General features: G+C 49.2%; 1 protein-coding gene across 1 annotated transcript in view; it reads right to left on the reverse strand.

The window, feature by feature from the left end:
* The window catches only part of GDI2 (GDP dissociation inhibitor 2), a 203,189-nt gene that overhangs the window by 117,577 nt on the left and 66,908 nt on the right, over window positions 1-18,704 (reverse strand). Inside the window, exon 3 of the mRNA XM_063926788.1 lies at window positions 6,851-6,950. Within this exon, the coding sequence (XP_063782858.1) occupies window positions 6,851-6,950 (100 nt within the window). The remainder of the gene's footprint in view (window positions 1-6,850; window positions 6,951-18,704) is intronic.

Genomic DNA, 18,704 nt, shown 5'->3' on the forward strand with positions numbered 1-18,704 from the left:
CAGGGAATGCTCTGACTGAGGACAGGACCCCACAAAGCCCTTTGGGGAGACAGAGAGTATGCCAGCACACACCAACAGCGCTATATAACACAGGGATTAACACTATAACTGAGTGATTTTCCCAATAGCTGCTTGTATACACAATATTGCGCCTAAATTTAGGGCCCCCCCTCTCTTTTTTATCCTATGTAGTCTGGAAACTGCAGGGGAGAGCCTGGGAGCGATCCTTCCAGCGGAGCTGTGAGGGAAAATGGCGCCAGTGTGCTGAGGGAGATAGCCCCGCCCCTTTTTCGGCGGACTTCTCCCGCTTTTTTCTATGTATATCTGGCAGGGGTATTTTACACATATATAGTCTCTATGACTATATTATGTGTTATTTGCCAGCCAAGGTACTCAATATTGCAGCCCAGAGCGCCCCCCCCCCAGCGCCCTGCACCCATCAGTGACCGGAGTGTGAGGTGTGCATGGGAAGCAATGGCGCACAGCTGCAGTGCTGTGCGCTACCTTGATGTAGACCGAAGTCTTCTGCCGCAGATTTCCAGGACCCTCTTCTTGCTTCTGGCTCTGTAAGGGGGACGGCGGCGCGGCTCCGGGACCGGACGACAGAGGCTGGGCCTGTGTTCGATCCCTCTGGAGCTATTGGTGTCCAGTAGCCTAAAAAGCCCAAGCTAGCTGCAAGCAGGTAGGTTCGCTTCTCTCCCCTTAGTCCCTCGTAGCAGTGAGTCTGTTGCCAGCAGATCTCACTGAAAATAAAAAAATAAGAATTTACTCACCGGTAATTCTATTTCTCGTAGTCCGTAGTGGATGCTGGGAACTCAGTAAGGACCATGGGGAATAGCGAGCTCCGAAGGAGGCTGGGCACTCTAGAAAGATTTATGACTACCTGGTGTGCACTGGCTCCTCCCACCATGACCCCCCTCTAAGCCTCAGTTAGGACACTGTGCCCGGACGAGCTGACATAATAAGGAAGGATTTAGAATCCCGGGTAAGACTCTTACCAGCCACACCAATCACACCGTACAACTCGTAATACTATATCCAGTTTGACAGTATGAAAAACAACTGAGCCTCTCAACAGATGGCTCAACAATAACCTTTTAGTTAACAATAACTATTTACAAGTATTGCAGACAATCCGCACTTGGGATGGGCGCCCAGCATCCACTACGGACTACGAGAAATAGAATTACCGGTGAGTAAATTCTTATTTTCTCTGACGTCCTAGTGGATGCTGGGAACTCCGTAAGGACCATGGGGATTATACCAAAGCTCCCAAACGGGCGGGAGAGTGCGGATGACTCTGTAGCACCGAATGAGAGAACTCCAGGTCCTCCTCAGCCAGGGTATCAAATTTGTAGAATTTTGCAAACGTGTTTGCCCCTGACCAAGTAGCTGCTCGGCAAAGTTGTAAAGCCGAGACCCCTCGGGCAGCCGCCCAAGATGAGCCCACCTTCCTTGTGGAATGGGCATTTACAGATTTTGGCTGTGGTATGCCTGCCACAGAATGTGCAAGCTGAATTGTACTACAAATCCAGCGAGCAATAGACTGCTTAGAAGCAGGAGCACCCAGCTTGTTGGGTGCATACAGGATAAACAGTGAGTCAGATTTTCTGACTCCAGCCGTCCTGGAAACATATATTTTCAGGGCCCCGACAACGTCTAGCAACTTGGAGTCCTCCAATTCACTAGTAGCCGCCGGCACCACAATAGGCTGGTTCAGGTGAAATGCTGACACCACCTTAGGGAGAAATTGGGGACGAGTCCTCAACTCTGCCCTATCCATATGGAAAATCAGATAAGGGCTTTTACATGATAAAGCCGCCAAATCTGACACTCGCCTGGCCGAAGCCAAGGCTAATAACATGACCACTTTCCACGTGAGATATTTCAGATCCACGGTTTTTAGTGGCTCAAACCAATGTGATTTTAAGAAACTCAACATCACGTTGAGATCCCAAGGTGCCACAGGAGGCACAAATGGGGGCTGAATATGCAGCACTCCTTTCACAAATGTCTGAACTTCAGGTACTGAAGCTAGTTCTTTTTGAAAGAAAATCGACAGAGCCGAGATCTGTACTTTAATGGAGCCTAGTTTTAGGCCCATATCCACTCCTGCTTGCAGGAAATGCAGAAATCGACCTAGTTGAAATTCCTCTGTTGGGGCCTTATTGGCCTCGCACCATGCAACATATTTCCGCCATATGCGGTGATAATGCGTTGCCGTAACATCTTTCCTGGCCTTAATAAGCGTAGGAATGACTTCTTCCGGAATACCCTTTTCCTTTAGGATCCGGTGTTCAACCGCCATGCCGTCAAACGCAGCCGCGGTAAGTCTTGGAACAGACAGGGCCCCTGCTGTAACAGGTCCTGTCTGAGCGGTAGAGGCCACGGGTCCTCTGAGAGCATCTCTTGAAGTTCCGGGTACCACGCTCGTCTTGGCCAATCCGGAACCACGAGAATTGTGTTTACTCCTCGCTTTCTTATTCTTCTCAATACCTTTGGAATGAGAGGCAGAGGAGGGAACACATAAACCGACTGGTACACCCACGGTGTCACTAGAGCGTCCACAGCTATCGCCTGAGGGTCCCTTGACCTGGCGCAATATCTTTTTAACTTTTTGTTGAGACGGGACGCCATCATGTCCACCTGTGGTTTTTCCCAACGGTTTACCAGCATCTGGAAGACTTCTGGGTGAAGTCCCCACTCTCCCGGGTGGAGGTCGTGTCTGCTGAGGAAGTCTGCTTCCCAGTTGTCCACTCCCGGAATGAACACTGCTGACAGTGCTAGTACATGATTCTCCGCCCATCGGAGAATTCTTGTGGCTTCTGCCATCGCCATCCTGCTTCTTGTGCCGCCCTGTCGATTTACATGGGCGACTGCCGTGATGTTGTCTGACTGGATCAGCACCGGCTGGTGTAGGAGCAGGGATGTTGCTTGACTTAGGGCATTGTAGATGGCCCTTAGTTCCAGAATATTTATGTGAAGGGAAGTCTCCTGACTCGACCATAGTCCTTGGAAGTTTCTTCCCTGTATGACTGCCCCCCAGCCTCGAAGGCTGGCATCCGTGGTCACCAGGACCCAGTCCTGTATGCCGAACCTGCAGCCCTCTAGAAGATGGGCACTCTGCAGCCACCACAGTAGAGACACCCTGGTTCTTGGAGACAGGGTTATTAAGCGATGCATCTGAAGATGCGATCCGGACCACTGGTCCAACAGGTCCCACTGAAAGATTCTGGCATGGAACCTGCCGAAGGGAATTGCTTCGTAAGAAGCCACCATCTTTCCCAGGACCCGTGTGCAGCGATGCACTGATACCTGTTTTGGTTTCAGGAGGTCTCTGACTAGAGATGACAACTCCCTGGCTTTCTCCTCCGGGAGAAACACTTTCTTCTGGACTGTATCCAGAATCATACCCAGGAACAGTAGCCGTGTCGTCGGAACCAGCTGTGACTTTGGGATATTCAGAATCCAGCCGTGCTGGTGCAGCACCTCCTGAGATAGTGCTACTCCCACCAACAACTGTTCCTTGGACCTCGCTTTTATTAGGAGATCGTCCAAGTACGGGATAATTAAAACTCCCTTTTTTCGAAGGAGTATCATCATTTCCGCCATAACCTTGGTAAATACCCTCGGTGCCGTGGACAGGCCAAACGGCAGCGTCTGGAATTGGTAATGGCAATCCTGTACCACAAATCTGAGGTACTCCTGGTGAGGATGGTAAATGGGGACATGCAAGTAAGCATCCTTGATGTCCAGGGATACCATGTAATCCCCCTCGTCCAGGCTTGCAATAACCGCCCTGAGCGATTCCATCTTGAACTTGAATTTTTTTATGTACGTGTTCAAGGATTTTAAATTTAAAATGGGTCTCACCGAACCGTCCGGTTTCGGTACCACAAATAGTGTGGAATAATAACCCCGGCCTTGTTGAAGTAGGGGTACCTTGATTATCACCTGCTGGGAATACAGCTTGTGAATTGCCGCTAGCACCGCCTCCCTGTCTGAGGGAGCAATCGGCAAGGCAGATTTTAGGAACCGGTGGGGTGGGGACGCCTCGAATTCCAGTTTGTACCCCTGAGATACTATTTGCAGGATCCAGGGATCCACCTGTGAGCGAGCCCACTGATCGCTGAAATTCTTGAGGCGACCCCCCACCGTACCTGGCTCCGCCTGTGGAGCCCCACCGTCATGCGGCGGACTTGGAAAAAGAAGCGGGGGAGGACTTTTGCTCCTGGGAACCTGCTGTTTGTTGCAGCCTTTTTCCCCTACCTCTGCCTCTGGACAGAAAGGACCCGCCTTTTCCACGCCTGTTTTTCTGGGTCCGAAAGGACTGAACCTGATAAAACGGCGCCTTCTTAGGCTGTGAGGGGACATGGGGTAAAAATGCTGACTTCCCAGACGTTGCTGTGGAAACTAGGTCCGAGAGACCATCCCCAAATAATTCCTCACCCTTATATGGCAACACTTCCATGTGCTTTTTAGAATCTGCATCTCCTGTCCACTGGCGAGTCCATAAGCCTCTCCTAGCTGAAATGGACAGTGCACTTACTTTAGATGCCAGTCGGCAGATTTCCCTCTGTGCATCTCTCATATATAAGACTGAGTCTTTTATATGGTCTATGGTTAACAGGATCGTGTCTCTGTCTAATGTGTCAATATTTTCTGACAGTTTATCTGACCAGGCAGCGGCAGCACTGCACATCCAAGCTGACGCAATAGCTGGCCTAAGTATAATGCCCGAGTGTGTATATACAGACTTCAGGATCGCCTCCTGCTTTCTATCAGCAGGTTCCTTGAGGGCGGCCGTATCCGGAGACGGTAGTGCCACCTTTTTAGACAAACGTGTGAGCGCTTTATCCACCCTGGGGGGTGTTTCCCAACGTGACCTATCCTCTGGCGGGAAAGGGAACGCCATTAGTACCTTCTTAGGAATTACCAATTTTTTATCAGGGAAAGCCCACGCTTCTTCACACACTTCATTTAATTCATCTGATGGGGGAAAAACTACGGGTAGTTTTTTCTCCCCAAACATAATACCCTTTTTAGTGGTACCTGAAGTTATATCAGAAATGTGTAACACCTCTTTCATTGCCTCAATCATGCAGTGAATGGCCTTAGTGGGCATCAGGTTAGACTCATCGTCGTCGACACTGGTGTCAGTATCAGTGTCGACATCTGGGTCTGCTTGCGGTAGCGGGCGTTTTAGAGCCCCTGACGACCCATGCGACGCCTAGGCAGGCACGAGCTGAGAAGTCGGCTGTCCCACATTTGGCATGTCGTCAATTTTCTTATGTAAGGAGTCTATACGTGCACTCATTTCTTTCCATAAGCTCATCCACTCAGGTGTCTGCCCCGCAGGGGGTGACATCCCTTCTAAAGGCATCTGCTCCGCCTCCACATCATTATCCTCATCAAACATGTCGACACAGCCGTACCGACACACCGCACACACACAAGGAATGCTCCGAATGAGGACAGGACCCACAAAAGCCCTTTGGGGGGACAGAGTGAGAGTATGCCAGCACACACCAGAGCGCTATATAATGCAGGGACTAACTGAGTTATGTCCCCTATAGCTGCTTTTTCTATATATTATATACTGCGCCTAAATTTAGTGCCCCCCCTCTCTGTTTTTACCCTGTTCTGTAGTGTAGACTGCAGGGGAGAGCCAGGGAGCTTCCTTCCAGCGGATCTGTGAAGGAGAAATGGCGCCAGTGTGCTGTGAGAGATGGCTCCGCCCCTTTTCCGCGGACTATTCTCCCGCTTTTTTCCATATTCTGGCAGGGGTATTTTCCACATATATAGCCTCTGGGACTATATATTGTGGAATTTTTGCCAGCCAAGGTGTTATTATTGCTTCTCAGGGCGCCCCCCCCCCCAGCGCCCTGCACCCTCAGTGACCGGAGTATGAAGTGTGTATGAGGAGCAATGGCGCACAGCTGCAGTGCTGTGCGCTACCTTGGTGAAGACTGATGTCTTCTGCCACCGTTTTTCCAGACCTCTTCTTGCTTCTGGCTCTGTAAGGGGGACGGCGGCGCGGCTCCGGGACCGAACACCAAGGACTGGGCCTGCGGTCGATCCCACTGGAGCTAATGGTGTCCAGTAGCCTAAGAAGCCCAATCCGGCTGCAAGCAGGCGAGTTCGCTTCTTCTCCCCTTAGTCCCTCGCTGCAGTGAGCCTGTTGCCAGCAGGTCTCACTGAAAATAAAAAACCTAAATCTATACTTTCTTTCTAAGGGCTCAGGAGAGCCCCTAGTGTGCATCCAACCTCGGCCGGGCACAAAATCTAACTGAGGCTTGGAGGGGGGTCATGGTGGGAGGAGCCAGTGCACACCAGGTAGTCATAAATCTTTCTAGAGTGCCCAGCCTCCTTCGGAGCCCGCTATTCCCCATGGTCCTTACGGAGTTCCCAGCATCCACTAGGACGTCAGAGAAACCTAAAATAAACTTTATTTTTCTAAGAGCTCAGGAGAGCCCCTAGTGTGCATCCAGCTCAGCCGGGCACAAAATTCTAACTGAGGTCTGGAGGAGGGTCATAGAGGGAGGAGCCAGTGCACACCAGGTAGTCCTAAAGCTTTCTTTAGTTGTGCCCAGTCTCCTGCGGAGCCGATATTCCCCATGGTCCTTACTGAGTTCCCAGCATCCACTAGGACGTCAGAGAAAAATGGTCAAACATGATTTAAAATCTGAATTACAACCACCTTGAAAACCGGTCACCTGGAACAAGGAGTTTGTAATAGAAACATAGAATCTGACAGCAGATAAGAACCTCTTGGTCCATCTAGCCTGCCCCTTTCAATTCCTCCATTTGAAATGTCGGTTAAGTGGAGAAGAAAGCAAAATGATCTTACCGTTAGCCATGAGAAATTTAGGAACCAGATCCACATTCCAGTCTCGTCCCCGTCCCATGGACTCTGGAGGGCTCCCAGGGATGTTAAATCTTTTGTATAACTAAAAGTCAAAATATAAATATACCCTTCAAACTCTGGTAATACATATGGATAACTTTCAGTACTTTGTTAGCCCTCCAGAGCGGAAAAGCAGATAACGTCAGTAGATTTATCTTGCTGCATAACAATATTAATATTTACAGAAGTTCTAGAACAAACTTATCAGACACTGGGCAGATGTATTAACCTGGAGAAGGCATAAACCAGTGATATGTGCAAGGTGATAAAGGCAGCAGCCAATCAGCTCCAATATGTAAATTAACAGTTAGGATCTGATTGGCTGGTGCCTTTATCACCTTGCACATATCACTGGTTTATCAATTCCTTATGCCTTCTCCAGGTTAATACATCTGCCCCACTGGCTGTTATGTCAAATGCGTACAAATGCCAAAATACACTGATCATCATGTAGGATGTCCTACTAGCAGTGTTACTTTACAGCTGCTAATAGGTTCACCGGTGGCCATCTTATTAGACACGATGCCGGCATCCTTATCATGGATTACACTTCACATAACTTATCCCCGATATCATGTGTTTTCGTGCGATCATGGATCTATTTTCAGTTACTAAAAACGGCCTCCAATTGGATACAGTAATGACCTAAATCGCGGTCATAAATCGCGATATCTGGATGTTTTTATTGCCTGAAATTGCATCTGGGCTGATACCCCTTCTGTGTGTTTTTGATCATTAACCACTTAACGGACAATTTTTCCCTTCAAAACCATTCATAGAATGGTTTTTTTTTCCACTTTTTTTTTAAATTTAATATATAGTTTATAAAGTAATTTTTAAATATTATTATTATTATTATTATATTATTATTATTATGCACATCTGCAGAAAGGATCTCCTCATCAAAACTGGGGGAGACAGTGGGGCAGTGCTGCCGCATGTGATCAGACCATGTCAGTTAAGTGGTTAATAATAAGATTTTAAACCTACCGGTAAATCTTTTTCTCCTAGTCTGTAGAGGATGCTGGGGACTCCGTAAGGACTATGGGGTATAGACGGGATCCGCAGGAGACATGGACACTCTAAAGACTTTAGAATGGGTGTGCACTGGCTCCTCCCTCTATGCCCCTCCTCCAGACCTCAGTTAGAGAAACTGTGCCCAGAGGAGACGGACAGTACGAGGAAAGGATTTTTGTTAATCTAAGGGCAAGATTCATACCAGCCCACACCATCCACACCGTATAACATGGAATATACGCAACCAGTTAACAGTATGAACAAAACAGCATCAGCCAAAGACTGATCTCAACTGTAACATAACCCTTATGTAAGCAACAACTATATACAAGCCTTGCAGAAATATGTCCGCACTGGGACGGGCGCCCAGCATCCTCTACGGACTAGGAGAAAAAGATTTACAGGTAGGTTTAAAATCTTATTTTCTTACGTCCTAGGGGATGCTGGGGACTCCGTAAGGACCATGGGGATTATACCAAAGCTCCAGACCAGGCGGGAGAGTGTGATTGACACTGCAGCACCGACTGAGCAAACATGAGGTCCTTATCAGCCAGGGTATCAAACTTGTAGAATTTTGCAAAGTGTTTGAACCCGACCAAGTAGCTGCTCGGCAAAGCTGTAAAGTCGAGACGCCTCGGGCAGCCGCCCAAGGAGAGCCCACCTTCCTAGTGGAACGGGCCTTTACCGAATTTGGTAACGGCAATCCAGCCGCAGAATGAGCCTGCTGAATCGTGTTTACAGATCCAGCGAGCAATAGTCTGTTTAGAAGGAGGAGCGCCAACCTTGCTGGCTGCATACAGGACAGACAGTGCCTCCGTTTTCCTAACCCGAGCCGTCCTCGCTACGTAAATTTTTAAGGCCCTGACTACATCAAGGGACTTGGAATCCTCCAAGTCTTCCGTAGCTACAGGCACCACAATAGGTTGGTTCATATGAAACGATGAAACCACCTTAGGCAAAAATTGAGGACGAGTCCTCAACTCTGCTCTGCTCTATCCATATGGAAAATCAGATAGGGGCTTTTTTTTTTTTTTTTGAATATTAAATTTTTATTGAGTTTTCATACAGATTACAGGTACATTTAGATTGGTAAATAAAATCAAGAGGGGGGAGAAGACACATACACAACAGAACGAATAAAAACATGGGGGAGGGAGGGTATGCATCAGGGAAATCTTAATACAACAATGAAATCAGAGTATAATGAAGGAGAAGAGGTCTGCATCACTTAGCAAGTTAAGGTCCAGTATGGACCGGAGAGCGAAGGACAGAAAGGTCGGGTAGGTCAGTCGGGGCACCAGATACACCCATTTGGCCTTATCTCTCCTTATATAGGGACCATTTACACCATTTCTTACTAAGAGAGATAGTCCCTGGAGAATAATTGCCCTCTACTGTTTCAAAAACATAATTTTGATGGACTATTTTCGATCATCAATAGATTGGGGATGACCGCCGACTTCCATTTGGAGGTAATGGCGGCCTTAGAAGCTATGAGAATGTGGCCTAAAATGTATCACAACTAGACATCTCACCATCGTAATAGTGAAAGAGTGCCAAGAGGGGGTCAGGTATAAGGACCACTCCTAATATGTGGGAAATGAAAAGGAACACCTCCCTCCAATGCGACCGGATTGCCTGACATAACCAAAAAATATGAAGGATATCTCCCACCATCCCACAATTTCTCCAACAACTAGCGGAGACATCAGGCCAAATCTTGAGCAAACGTTCCCGTGTAAAATATACCCTATGAACCAGTTTATAATACATTTCACAATGATTTACACATTTAGAAATTTTAAAGCAGGATTTAAAGATATCTTTCCAGACATCTTCGGTGAAGACCGCAGGGAGGTCTTTATCCCATTTAGTCTGTGAGGGGAATACCCCATGGCGGGACTCGGTCACAAGATGTTGATACCATCTTGAGATGCCCCCCCTATTACCGCTAGGCACTAGAAGAGACATCAGTATTTTAGGGAGACCAGTATGGAGGACTCGGTTGGGAGAGCAGCTTTGAAGCCAATGCCGCATTTGCAGGTATTTATGAAAATCTTGTTTAGGTACCTGAAATTGTTCCTGGAGTAAGGAAAAGGGGACTAAAACACCGTCTCGAAGGACATCCTTTAGGGTATGGAGACCTATGTCCCGCCAATGGTGTAAGTGCAAATCTGGGATCAATATGCTATAGCATGGAGAGACAACTGGGGGGAGGGCAGAGCGCCAGCAGGGAGAGATTTAAGTACGGTTCTCCATGCAAACAACGTTGCGTGGACCGCAGAGCACTCAGCAACTCTAGCAGGGAGTGAAATGGTAGGCAAACAGAACAAGTCCGGCAATGTAAAGGGGGATACAGCAGTCTGTTCTAGGGATACCCATGGTTTAGAAGTGTCCTGGGTGAACCAATCTCTGGCCTGGGCGAGTAAACAAGCAGTATGGTATCTCTCTAAATCTGGATACGCGACTCCACCGGCACACTTTGGAGCAATTAAAGTGGATTTCGCTATTCTCTGCTTTGAGCCCCCCCATACATAGTTAGTTAATAAACGATTAAATCTGTTACAAATATCTTTGGGGAAGGTCCTGGGGATGGTACGGAAAAGGTACATCAATTTTGGTAAAAGAACCATCTTCGCAGCTGCCACCCGTCCGACCCAGGAGACCTCCTACATCATCCAGTCTTTAATAAATAGTTCAAATGCCCGAAAGAGTGGGTCGTAGTTACACCCCATCAAATCCCACCCCCTAGATATATGCACACCCAAATATTTAAGCGATCTGAGTTGCCACGCGTACTTATAATCATTCTTTAGACGTCTAAGAGCGCTATCAGAAATATTCAGAGGGAGGGCCTCAGTCTTAGTAGTGTTCAGTTTGTAGTAGGAGACCGCTGCATAAGAGTCTAAGAGAGAGTGTAAATGTGGTAAAGACGATTCAGGCTCTCTAAGACAAACCAAAATATCGTCAGCAAAAAGACAGATTTTATGAGGCATCCTTCCCACCACTGGACCAACAATTGAGTCCAACACCCTAATCCGCTCCGCCCCGCCAGAGGCTCCACAGCCAGAACAAAGATGAGGGGTGATAATGGGCAACCCTGACGAGTCCCATTAGTAATATTGAATGTAGAGGAATTGCAACCATTGGTGAAAACCGAAGCCGAGGACGAGGAGTACAAAGCGAAAATGGAGTCGAGAATCCTATCTACAAATCCAAAATGGCCCAGGGTAGCCCGTAAATAGTCCCAGTGGAGCCTATCGAATGCTTTTTCTGCATCCAGAGAAAGGAGCAAGAGAGGTTCGCTCCGGACCTGGCAGCGTTCAATCAAATTAATAACCCTGCGTGTGTTATCGGACGCTTGCCGGCCTAAAACAAAACCCACCTGGTCAGGGTTGATCAAACTAGGCAGAAGAGGGGATATCCTATTCGCAACCATCTTAGCGAACAATTTAAGGTCCGTGTTCAGCAATGCTATTGGGCGGTAATTCTGAACCACTGTAGGAGATTTGCCTGGCTTAGGGATGGTAACTATCCGGGCCTCTAACATCTCTTTCGGGAAACATGTGGAGTCAGAGGCTTCATTGAAAACCGATGTTAAAAGTGGGGCAAGGGTTGATTTAAATGTTTTGTAGAAGTTAGAGGGGTACCCATCTGGGCCGGGGGCCTTATTTACTGGACAGGAATCTATGGCTGCTTCAACTTCTTCGAGTAACCAGGGAGAGCTAAGGGATTCACGAGTCTGAGAATCAATAGTGGGGAACGACAACCCATCCAAAAATCCAGCAATATCTGCCAAAGTGGGTACCAGGGTCATCTCTGAGGTTATAAAGCTGCGAATAATATTCAGCAAACGCATTTGCTATCTCAACCGGATCGGTAACTTTAACTCCAGTAGATGTATGGATAGCATGTATGCGTTCCTTAGCTCTACGCCCCCTCAATTTACGCGCCAGCAAACGTCCCGCTCTGTTGCCAAGCCTGTAGTATTTTTGATTAAGCCGCTGCAAGTTGCGGTGAACTTCAGTTAAGGCAAATGTATTCACTTTTTCACTGGCAGCAAGGAGTTGCTTAAAGAGGGATTTATTATCAGGGCTAATTTTACGGGCAGCCTCTCTTTCGGCCGAGGCGTATCTGTTTCTATACTCGCGTTTGAGTCTAGCCGCTATTTGGATTGCAGAGCCTCTAACCACGGCTTTCAGAGAACACCAATGGGTGGATTCGGATGTATCCTTGGGGCAATTGGTAGCCAAATATAAATCCAGAGATTGCTGGATGGCCTGGTGAGCCTCATGGCGGGCAAGAAGGTATGGGCCCAGTCTCCAGGGGCCATGAGGGACCACCCTCTTACTGGTATCCCAAACTACAACAAGTGGCGAGTGATCTGACCAGGACATAGGTAATATGTCAACCCTACTAATAGCCGCTAACGTCCACTTATCAACTAATGCTAAGTCTATTCTAGAGTACGAGCTATGTACGTGGGAATAGAAAATGTAATCCCGCTCTGCAGGGTGTTTAGCCCTCCACACATCATACAGCGCATACTCAGCTAGTAGTTGACCAAATTTGCCTGAAGGATCCTGGGGCGGACTGCTATGAAGGGTTCGGGTTGGACGGGAGCGGTCAATAACGGGATCCAGCACCATATTGAAGTCTCCGAGGATCAAAAGGGCTCCTTTAGTATGCTCCTGGAGAGTTCTACAGAAGGTTCTAAGAAATTAGATTTGTTTGGTATTAGGGGCGTAGCAAGAGACCAGAGTGGTCTCTACATTATCTAGCTGACCCACTAAGATTAAATATCTCCCGTCTGGATCTTCATATTTAGCGTCAGAACAAACGAGCAGTGTTGTGCTATAAGAAGAGCCACGCCAGCTTTCTTGGCGGGTCCATTTGCAGTATAGCAATGGGGGTAACGTGAATTAGTGAAGAGGGGGGGATTTTGGCTCTGGAAGTGTGTCTCCTGCACTGCTACCACATGTGCCTTAAGCTTATAAAAATAATTCAAGGCCACTCTTCGCTTTTGGGGAGAGTTAAGCCCTTTGGCATTAATAGAGACTATATTCACCATATTCCGTTGCAAATAGAGCTGATAACTCCGTTGACCAATTTCTGTGCTTAAACTGATATACCTGAGAGGGGGGGGAAACATATCAGAGAACAGGAGGGGAGACATAGGGAAAATTAAAAAAACAAAACTGAATTGATCTCTCTTGAGATCATAACCAGTCGCCATAATGTGGCGGCTGTGTAGGCTAAAGGAGGGGTTAGTGGCATAACTCCCACCCACCGCCATACTTTATACTGTAAACTAAAGAACACAAGAACATCTTGATAATATGAGAGCAGATGAATACACGTGTGGAAACAAAACCTGAAGAACAGCTAATGCAGAACAAAAACGCTCCGACATGGAAACAACGTAGAAATTAAACACTAGAATTATTAGAATCATTAGTATCACTCCAGTGACTCTCACTACATATTGAGCTCTTAAGCTATCCCAGCAGGCCAACTTTCATAGAAAACTGCTATGTCCGGGGAGGCGCCAGACAATGCCCAAAAAAGAAAAACTGAGCAACTAGTAAAGCAAAGTATGCAATCAGGAAAATACTTCTGAAACATGGACAAATCGCCCACCATACTCAGCGCCTCCCCCCGACACACCACGGCCCTTCAGACAGGGGTAAAAGTAACATTGACAGAGCAAACAACCATAACTGGAGAGTCACCGGAGTCACAACAGTAGAAACATAGCATCTATGTAGGCTGTCCGACCCAGAGCAGGCATTCTCACTTCACCGAGGACCAGTCCTGCTGAAGTCGACGGGGGGAGGAGTCCGCAGAGGGTTCCACAATGTTCAATGATTTAAGCAACTTCGCCCCTTCATCTGCAGTAGAAATAGAGACAGTGGAGCCATCTCGGGGAATCAGCAGCTTGGTAGGGAAACCCCAACGGTAAGGGATGTCAGCCTTTCTGAGTGCCGCAGTGATAGGGTGAAATGATCGTCGTTTGTAGAGGGTGGCTGCAGACAAGTCACCGAAGAGTTGAAGTCCTTGAAGGGCTGAAGATGTGTCAGACGTCGGTCTAGATGCTTTCAGTAAGGCCTCCTTAACGTGAAAGTAGTGCATCTTCATTAGTACATCTCTAGGGGCATCTCCTGGGGCCGCTCTGGCCTTCGGCAACCGGTGTATTCGATCAATAAGGAAGTCTGCCGATGGAGATTTAGGTAATAGAGCTTTAAATAGGGCTACGGCGTAATCGTGCAGACTGCTGTGTGACACTGACTCGGGGACTCCACGCAATTTAAGATTGCTGCGACGCAATCTGTCCTCCAGATCTGTGACTTTGTCCCACAAAAGCTTCACCTCCGCCTCTAATGCATCATGAGAGTCCAGTAGGCCGTTATGGGACCCCACGACTTCCTCCATTTTAGTTTCCAAATGGTCAGTGCAGCCACCCAGATCATCTATAGATTGTTCACATGCCGTTAATGTGGAACGGAACTCAGCCGCCACTTCCTCCTTAAAGCGAGACAAAAGTAGCTTCATAGTGCCCACGGTGAGGGCATCTCCATCTCCGACCTTGTCCAGACTCGTAGCAACTATAGATGTGGAAGGGGGCACCTCCAGAGAGGGGGGAGTTTGAGGGACTGCATCTTTTGTAGTGGTCCCGGCGGCTTTAGAGCCCGACATTTTCGGAGATGACTTGAAAAATGAAAGCTGCTGTGCAGGCTTTGACGGGTTGCTGCGTCTAGAAGGCATAATAAGGCCCAAAGGAAGATAGCTCAACGGTTCCAGACACTCAAGATGGAAAAATCTGAAGCCTCCACTGTCTCTGGGACTATCAAGACGTCACGTAGATAATGGCAGGGGTAGGAGATAACTCTCGTTTTACATTGGCATGAGCAGGGCTGACAGGGCTATGAGGCTAGCCATCCTCTTGTGCGCACACAAGAAGCACTGGGGGGAGCTCCGGCCCCGCACCCCAATCATCCCAGGGACCCTCAGGTTAGGGCAGCAGGCTATATAAGAGCAAGATCAAGGTCCCCCGAAGGGATATTATAACTTGGGGAGGAAGAATTCTCGGCAACTCCAAGTGCAGATTTAGGGGTGCCGCCCAGCCACAGGGGAGGGTTCCAGACGGAGGAGGGATGTGTCGGTAGGGCTGGGGGCCAGGTCCATTGCATTCGCCCCTACGGCCGTGTTATTATGGGCCTCCACCTTCGTCCCCCGGGTCCAATGCAAGATAGCTGAAGGTTGCAGGAAGCTTTGTCGACCTCCCGCGTTGCCCAGCGAGCCACCCACAGCCGCGGGCGGACTCGCAGAGGGGCAGGGGCGTCACGGGTCCTCCGGGTGTCTAAAGGTGAGCCGGTGGGGTGGAGGGAGGAGGGGTCTTCGTCGTCTGCACTGGGCAGTTTTCACCCCAGGGTGCGGGAACGCGCTGTCGTAGGGCCCCAGGTATACGGGGGGCACCCGCAGAAATAGCCGCTGAGCTTCTGACAGGCAGGGGGGGGTCGCGGTCGGGCCGGCGGTCCGCCCGCAGCAGCGTGCTACGTGCGCCCGGCAAGAGTTCACGGGGAGGAGAGGCACAGTCACCTTGTTGGAGCCGGGTCTGCAGGCCGCTTACACCCGGGGGTCGCCGGACGTCTCCTCCGGGCTGCCGTCGAGTCTCTCCTCGTCGTTCCACACCCAAGATGGCCGCCGCCCGGGCTCTGGAGCGCGCGTCCCGGCCCCGATCCGATCCCGGATCACTCCCGCCGGACAGTTAGGAGCACTGGGCAGGCTGTAGTGATGTCCCAGCAAGGGACAAGGTCCAGGTAGGCTCCACAGACGTCCCGGGAGGGCCAACCACGCGACCGGGGGGATGTGTAGAAATTTAGGACCCGGCTTCAGGGCAATGAGTAGGCCGCAATCCGCGGGAGCCAGGAAACCGGCTCCCCGACTCCGCAGCACTGGCTCACCGCCTGCTCCACTGATATAAGATGCTGACCAGAGCACAGAGAGTGGGTAATAAGCGTGAGGAGGTCAGGTTATTGTACAGAAACTCCCAGATCCCTGGGAGCTCATATGAAATGCAGCTTGCTCAGTCAGCCTCCAGGCCACGCCCCCCCAGATAGGGACTTTTGTGAGACAAAGCCGCCAATTCGGACACCCGCCTTGCAGATGCCAAGGCCAACAACATGACCACCTTCCAAGCGAGAAATTTTAATTAAACCGTTTGAAGAGGTTCAAACCAGTGAGATTTTAGGAACTGTAACACCACGTTAAGGTCCCATGGTGCCACTGGGGGCACAAAAGGAGGCTGGATGTGCAGCACTCCCTTTACAAAATTCTGGACTTCTGGGAGAGAAGCCAATTCCTTCTGAAAGAATATAGATAGGGCCGAAATCTGTACCTTAATGGAGCCTAACTTCAGGCCCATATCCACTCCTGCCTGTAGAAAGTGGAGAAAACGGCCCAGGTGGAAATCTTCCGTAGGAGCATTCTTGGCTTCACACCAAGATACATACTTCCTCCAGATACGGTGATAATGTTTCGCCGTCACCTCCTTCCTAGCCCTTATCAGAGTAGGGATGACTTCCTCCGGAATACCTTTCCCAGCTAGGATTCGGTGTTCAACCGCCATGCCGTCAAACGTAACCGCGGTAAGTCTTGGAGCACGCAGGGCCCCTGCTGCAACAGGTCCTCCCTGAGAGGAAGAGGCCACGAATCTTCTGTGAGCATCTCCCGAAGATCCGAATAAAAGGCCCTTCGAGGCCAATCCGGAACAATGAGTATTGTCTGCACTCTTTTTCGTCTTATGATTCTCAATATTTTTGAGATGAGAGGAAGAGGAAGGAACGCATAGACCGACTGAAACACCCATGGTGTCACCAGGGCGTCTACCGCTACTGCCTCAGGGTCCCTTGACCTGGCACAATACCTCCGAAGCTTCTTGTTGAGGCGTGACGCCATCATGTCTATTTGAGGAAGTCCCCAAAGACTTGTTATCTCTGTAAAAACTTCTTGATGAAGTCCCCACTCTCCTGGATGGAGATCGTGTGTGCTGAGGAAGTCTGCTTCCCAGTTGTCCACTCCCGGAATGAAGACTGCTGACAGAGCGCTTACGTGATTTTCCGCCCAGCGAAGAATCCTGGTGGCTTCCGCCATTGCCACTCTGCTCCTTTACCCGCCTTGGCGGTTTACATGAGCCACGGCTGTGACGTTGTCTGATTGAATCAGAACCGATAGGTCGCGAAGAAGATTCTCCGCTTGTCGTAGGCCGTTGTATATGGCCCTTAATTCCAGTATGTTGATGTGTAGACAAGCCTCCTGGCTTGACCATAGTCCCTGAAAGTTTCTTCCTTGTGTGACTGCTCGCGTCCGTGGTCACCAGAACCCAGTCTTGAATGTAGAACCTGCGACCCTCTAGAAGGTGAGCACTCTGCAGCCACCACAGGAGAGAGACCCTGGCCCTGGGGGACAGGCTTATTTTCTGATGAATTTGAAGATGGGACCCAGACCACTAGTCCAGAAGGTCCCACTGAAATGTCCTCGCATGAAACCTGCCGAAGGGGATGGCCTCGTAGGTCGCAACCATTTTTCCCAGTACTCGAGTGCATTGATGGACTGACACTCTTTTCGGTTTTAACAGATCTCTGACCATTTTCTGGAGTTCTTGGGCTTTTTCCATTGGGAGAAAAACCTTCTTTTGTTCCGTGTCCAGAATCATGCCTAAGAAAGATAGCCGAGTCGTTGGAACCAACTGTGACTTTGGTAGATTTAGAATCCAGCCATGTTGCTGCAGCACTCTCAGGGAGAGCGACACGCTTTTCAGCAACTGATCTCTCTATCTCGCTTTTATCAGGAGATCGTCCAAGCATGGGATAATTGTGACTCCCTGCCTGCGCAGGAGCACCATCATTTCCGCCATTACCTTGGTGAAAATCCTCGGGGCCGTGGAAAGCCCAAACGGCAACGTCTGAAACTGGTAATGACAGTCCTGTACAGCGAATCTCAGGTACGCACGATGAGGGGGATATATGGGGACATGAAGGTATGCATCCTTTATGTCTAGTGACACCATAAAATCCCCCCTTCCAGGCTGGAGATAAATGCCCGGAGAAATTCCATCTTGAATTTTAACTTTTGCAAGTACAGGTTTAGGGATTTTAGATTTAGAATGGGACTGACCGAGCCATCCGGTTTCAGAACCACAAACAGGGTTAAATAGTACCCCTTCCACTGTTGAACTTGGGGAACCTTGACAATCACTTGCTGTTGACACAGCTTTTGAATTGCAGCTAAAACTATCGCCCTCTCTGGGGGAGAAATTGGTAAAGCCGATTTGAAAAATCGGCGCGGAGGCACCCCTTCGAATTCCAGCTTGTAGCCTTGGGATACAGTTTCCATCGTCCAAGGATCCACATCTGATTGAACCCAGACGTGGCCGAAGAGTAGAAGACGTGCCCCCACCGGCGCTGACTCCCTCAGTGGAGCCCCAGCGTCATGCGGTAGATTTAGTAGAAGCCGGGGAGGACTTCTGCTCCTGGGAACTAGCCGTAGCAGGCATTATTTTCCCTCTACCCTTACCTCTGGCGAGGAAGGAAGAGCCCGACCTATTCTGGACTTATGCGACCGAAAGGACTGCATCTGATATTGTGGTGTTTTCTTTTGCTGTGGGGGAACATAAGGTAAAAAAGTAGATTTACCCACGGTAGCTGTGGAAACCAGCTCCGCGAGACCTTCCCCAAATAAAACCTCACCCTTGTAAGGCAAAACTTCCATATGTCTCCGA

Source organism: Pseudophryne corroboree, chromosome 6 (assembly GCF_028390025.1).
Source record: "Pseudophryne corroboree isolate aPseCor3 chromosome 6, aPseCor3.hap2, whole genome shotgun sequence".
Lineage (NCBI taxonomy): Eukaryota > Metazoa > Chordata > Amphibia > Anura > Myobatrachidae > Pseudophryne > Pseudophryne corroboree.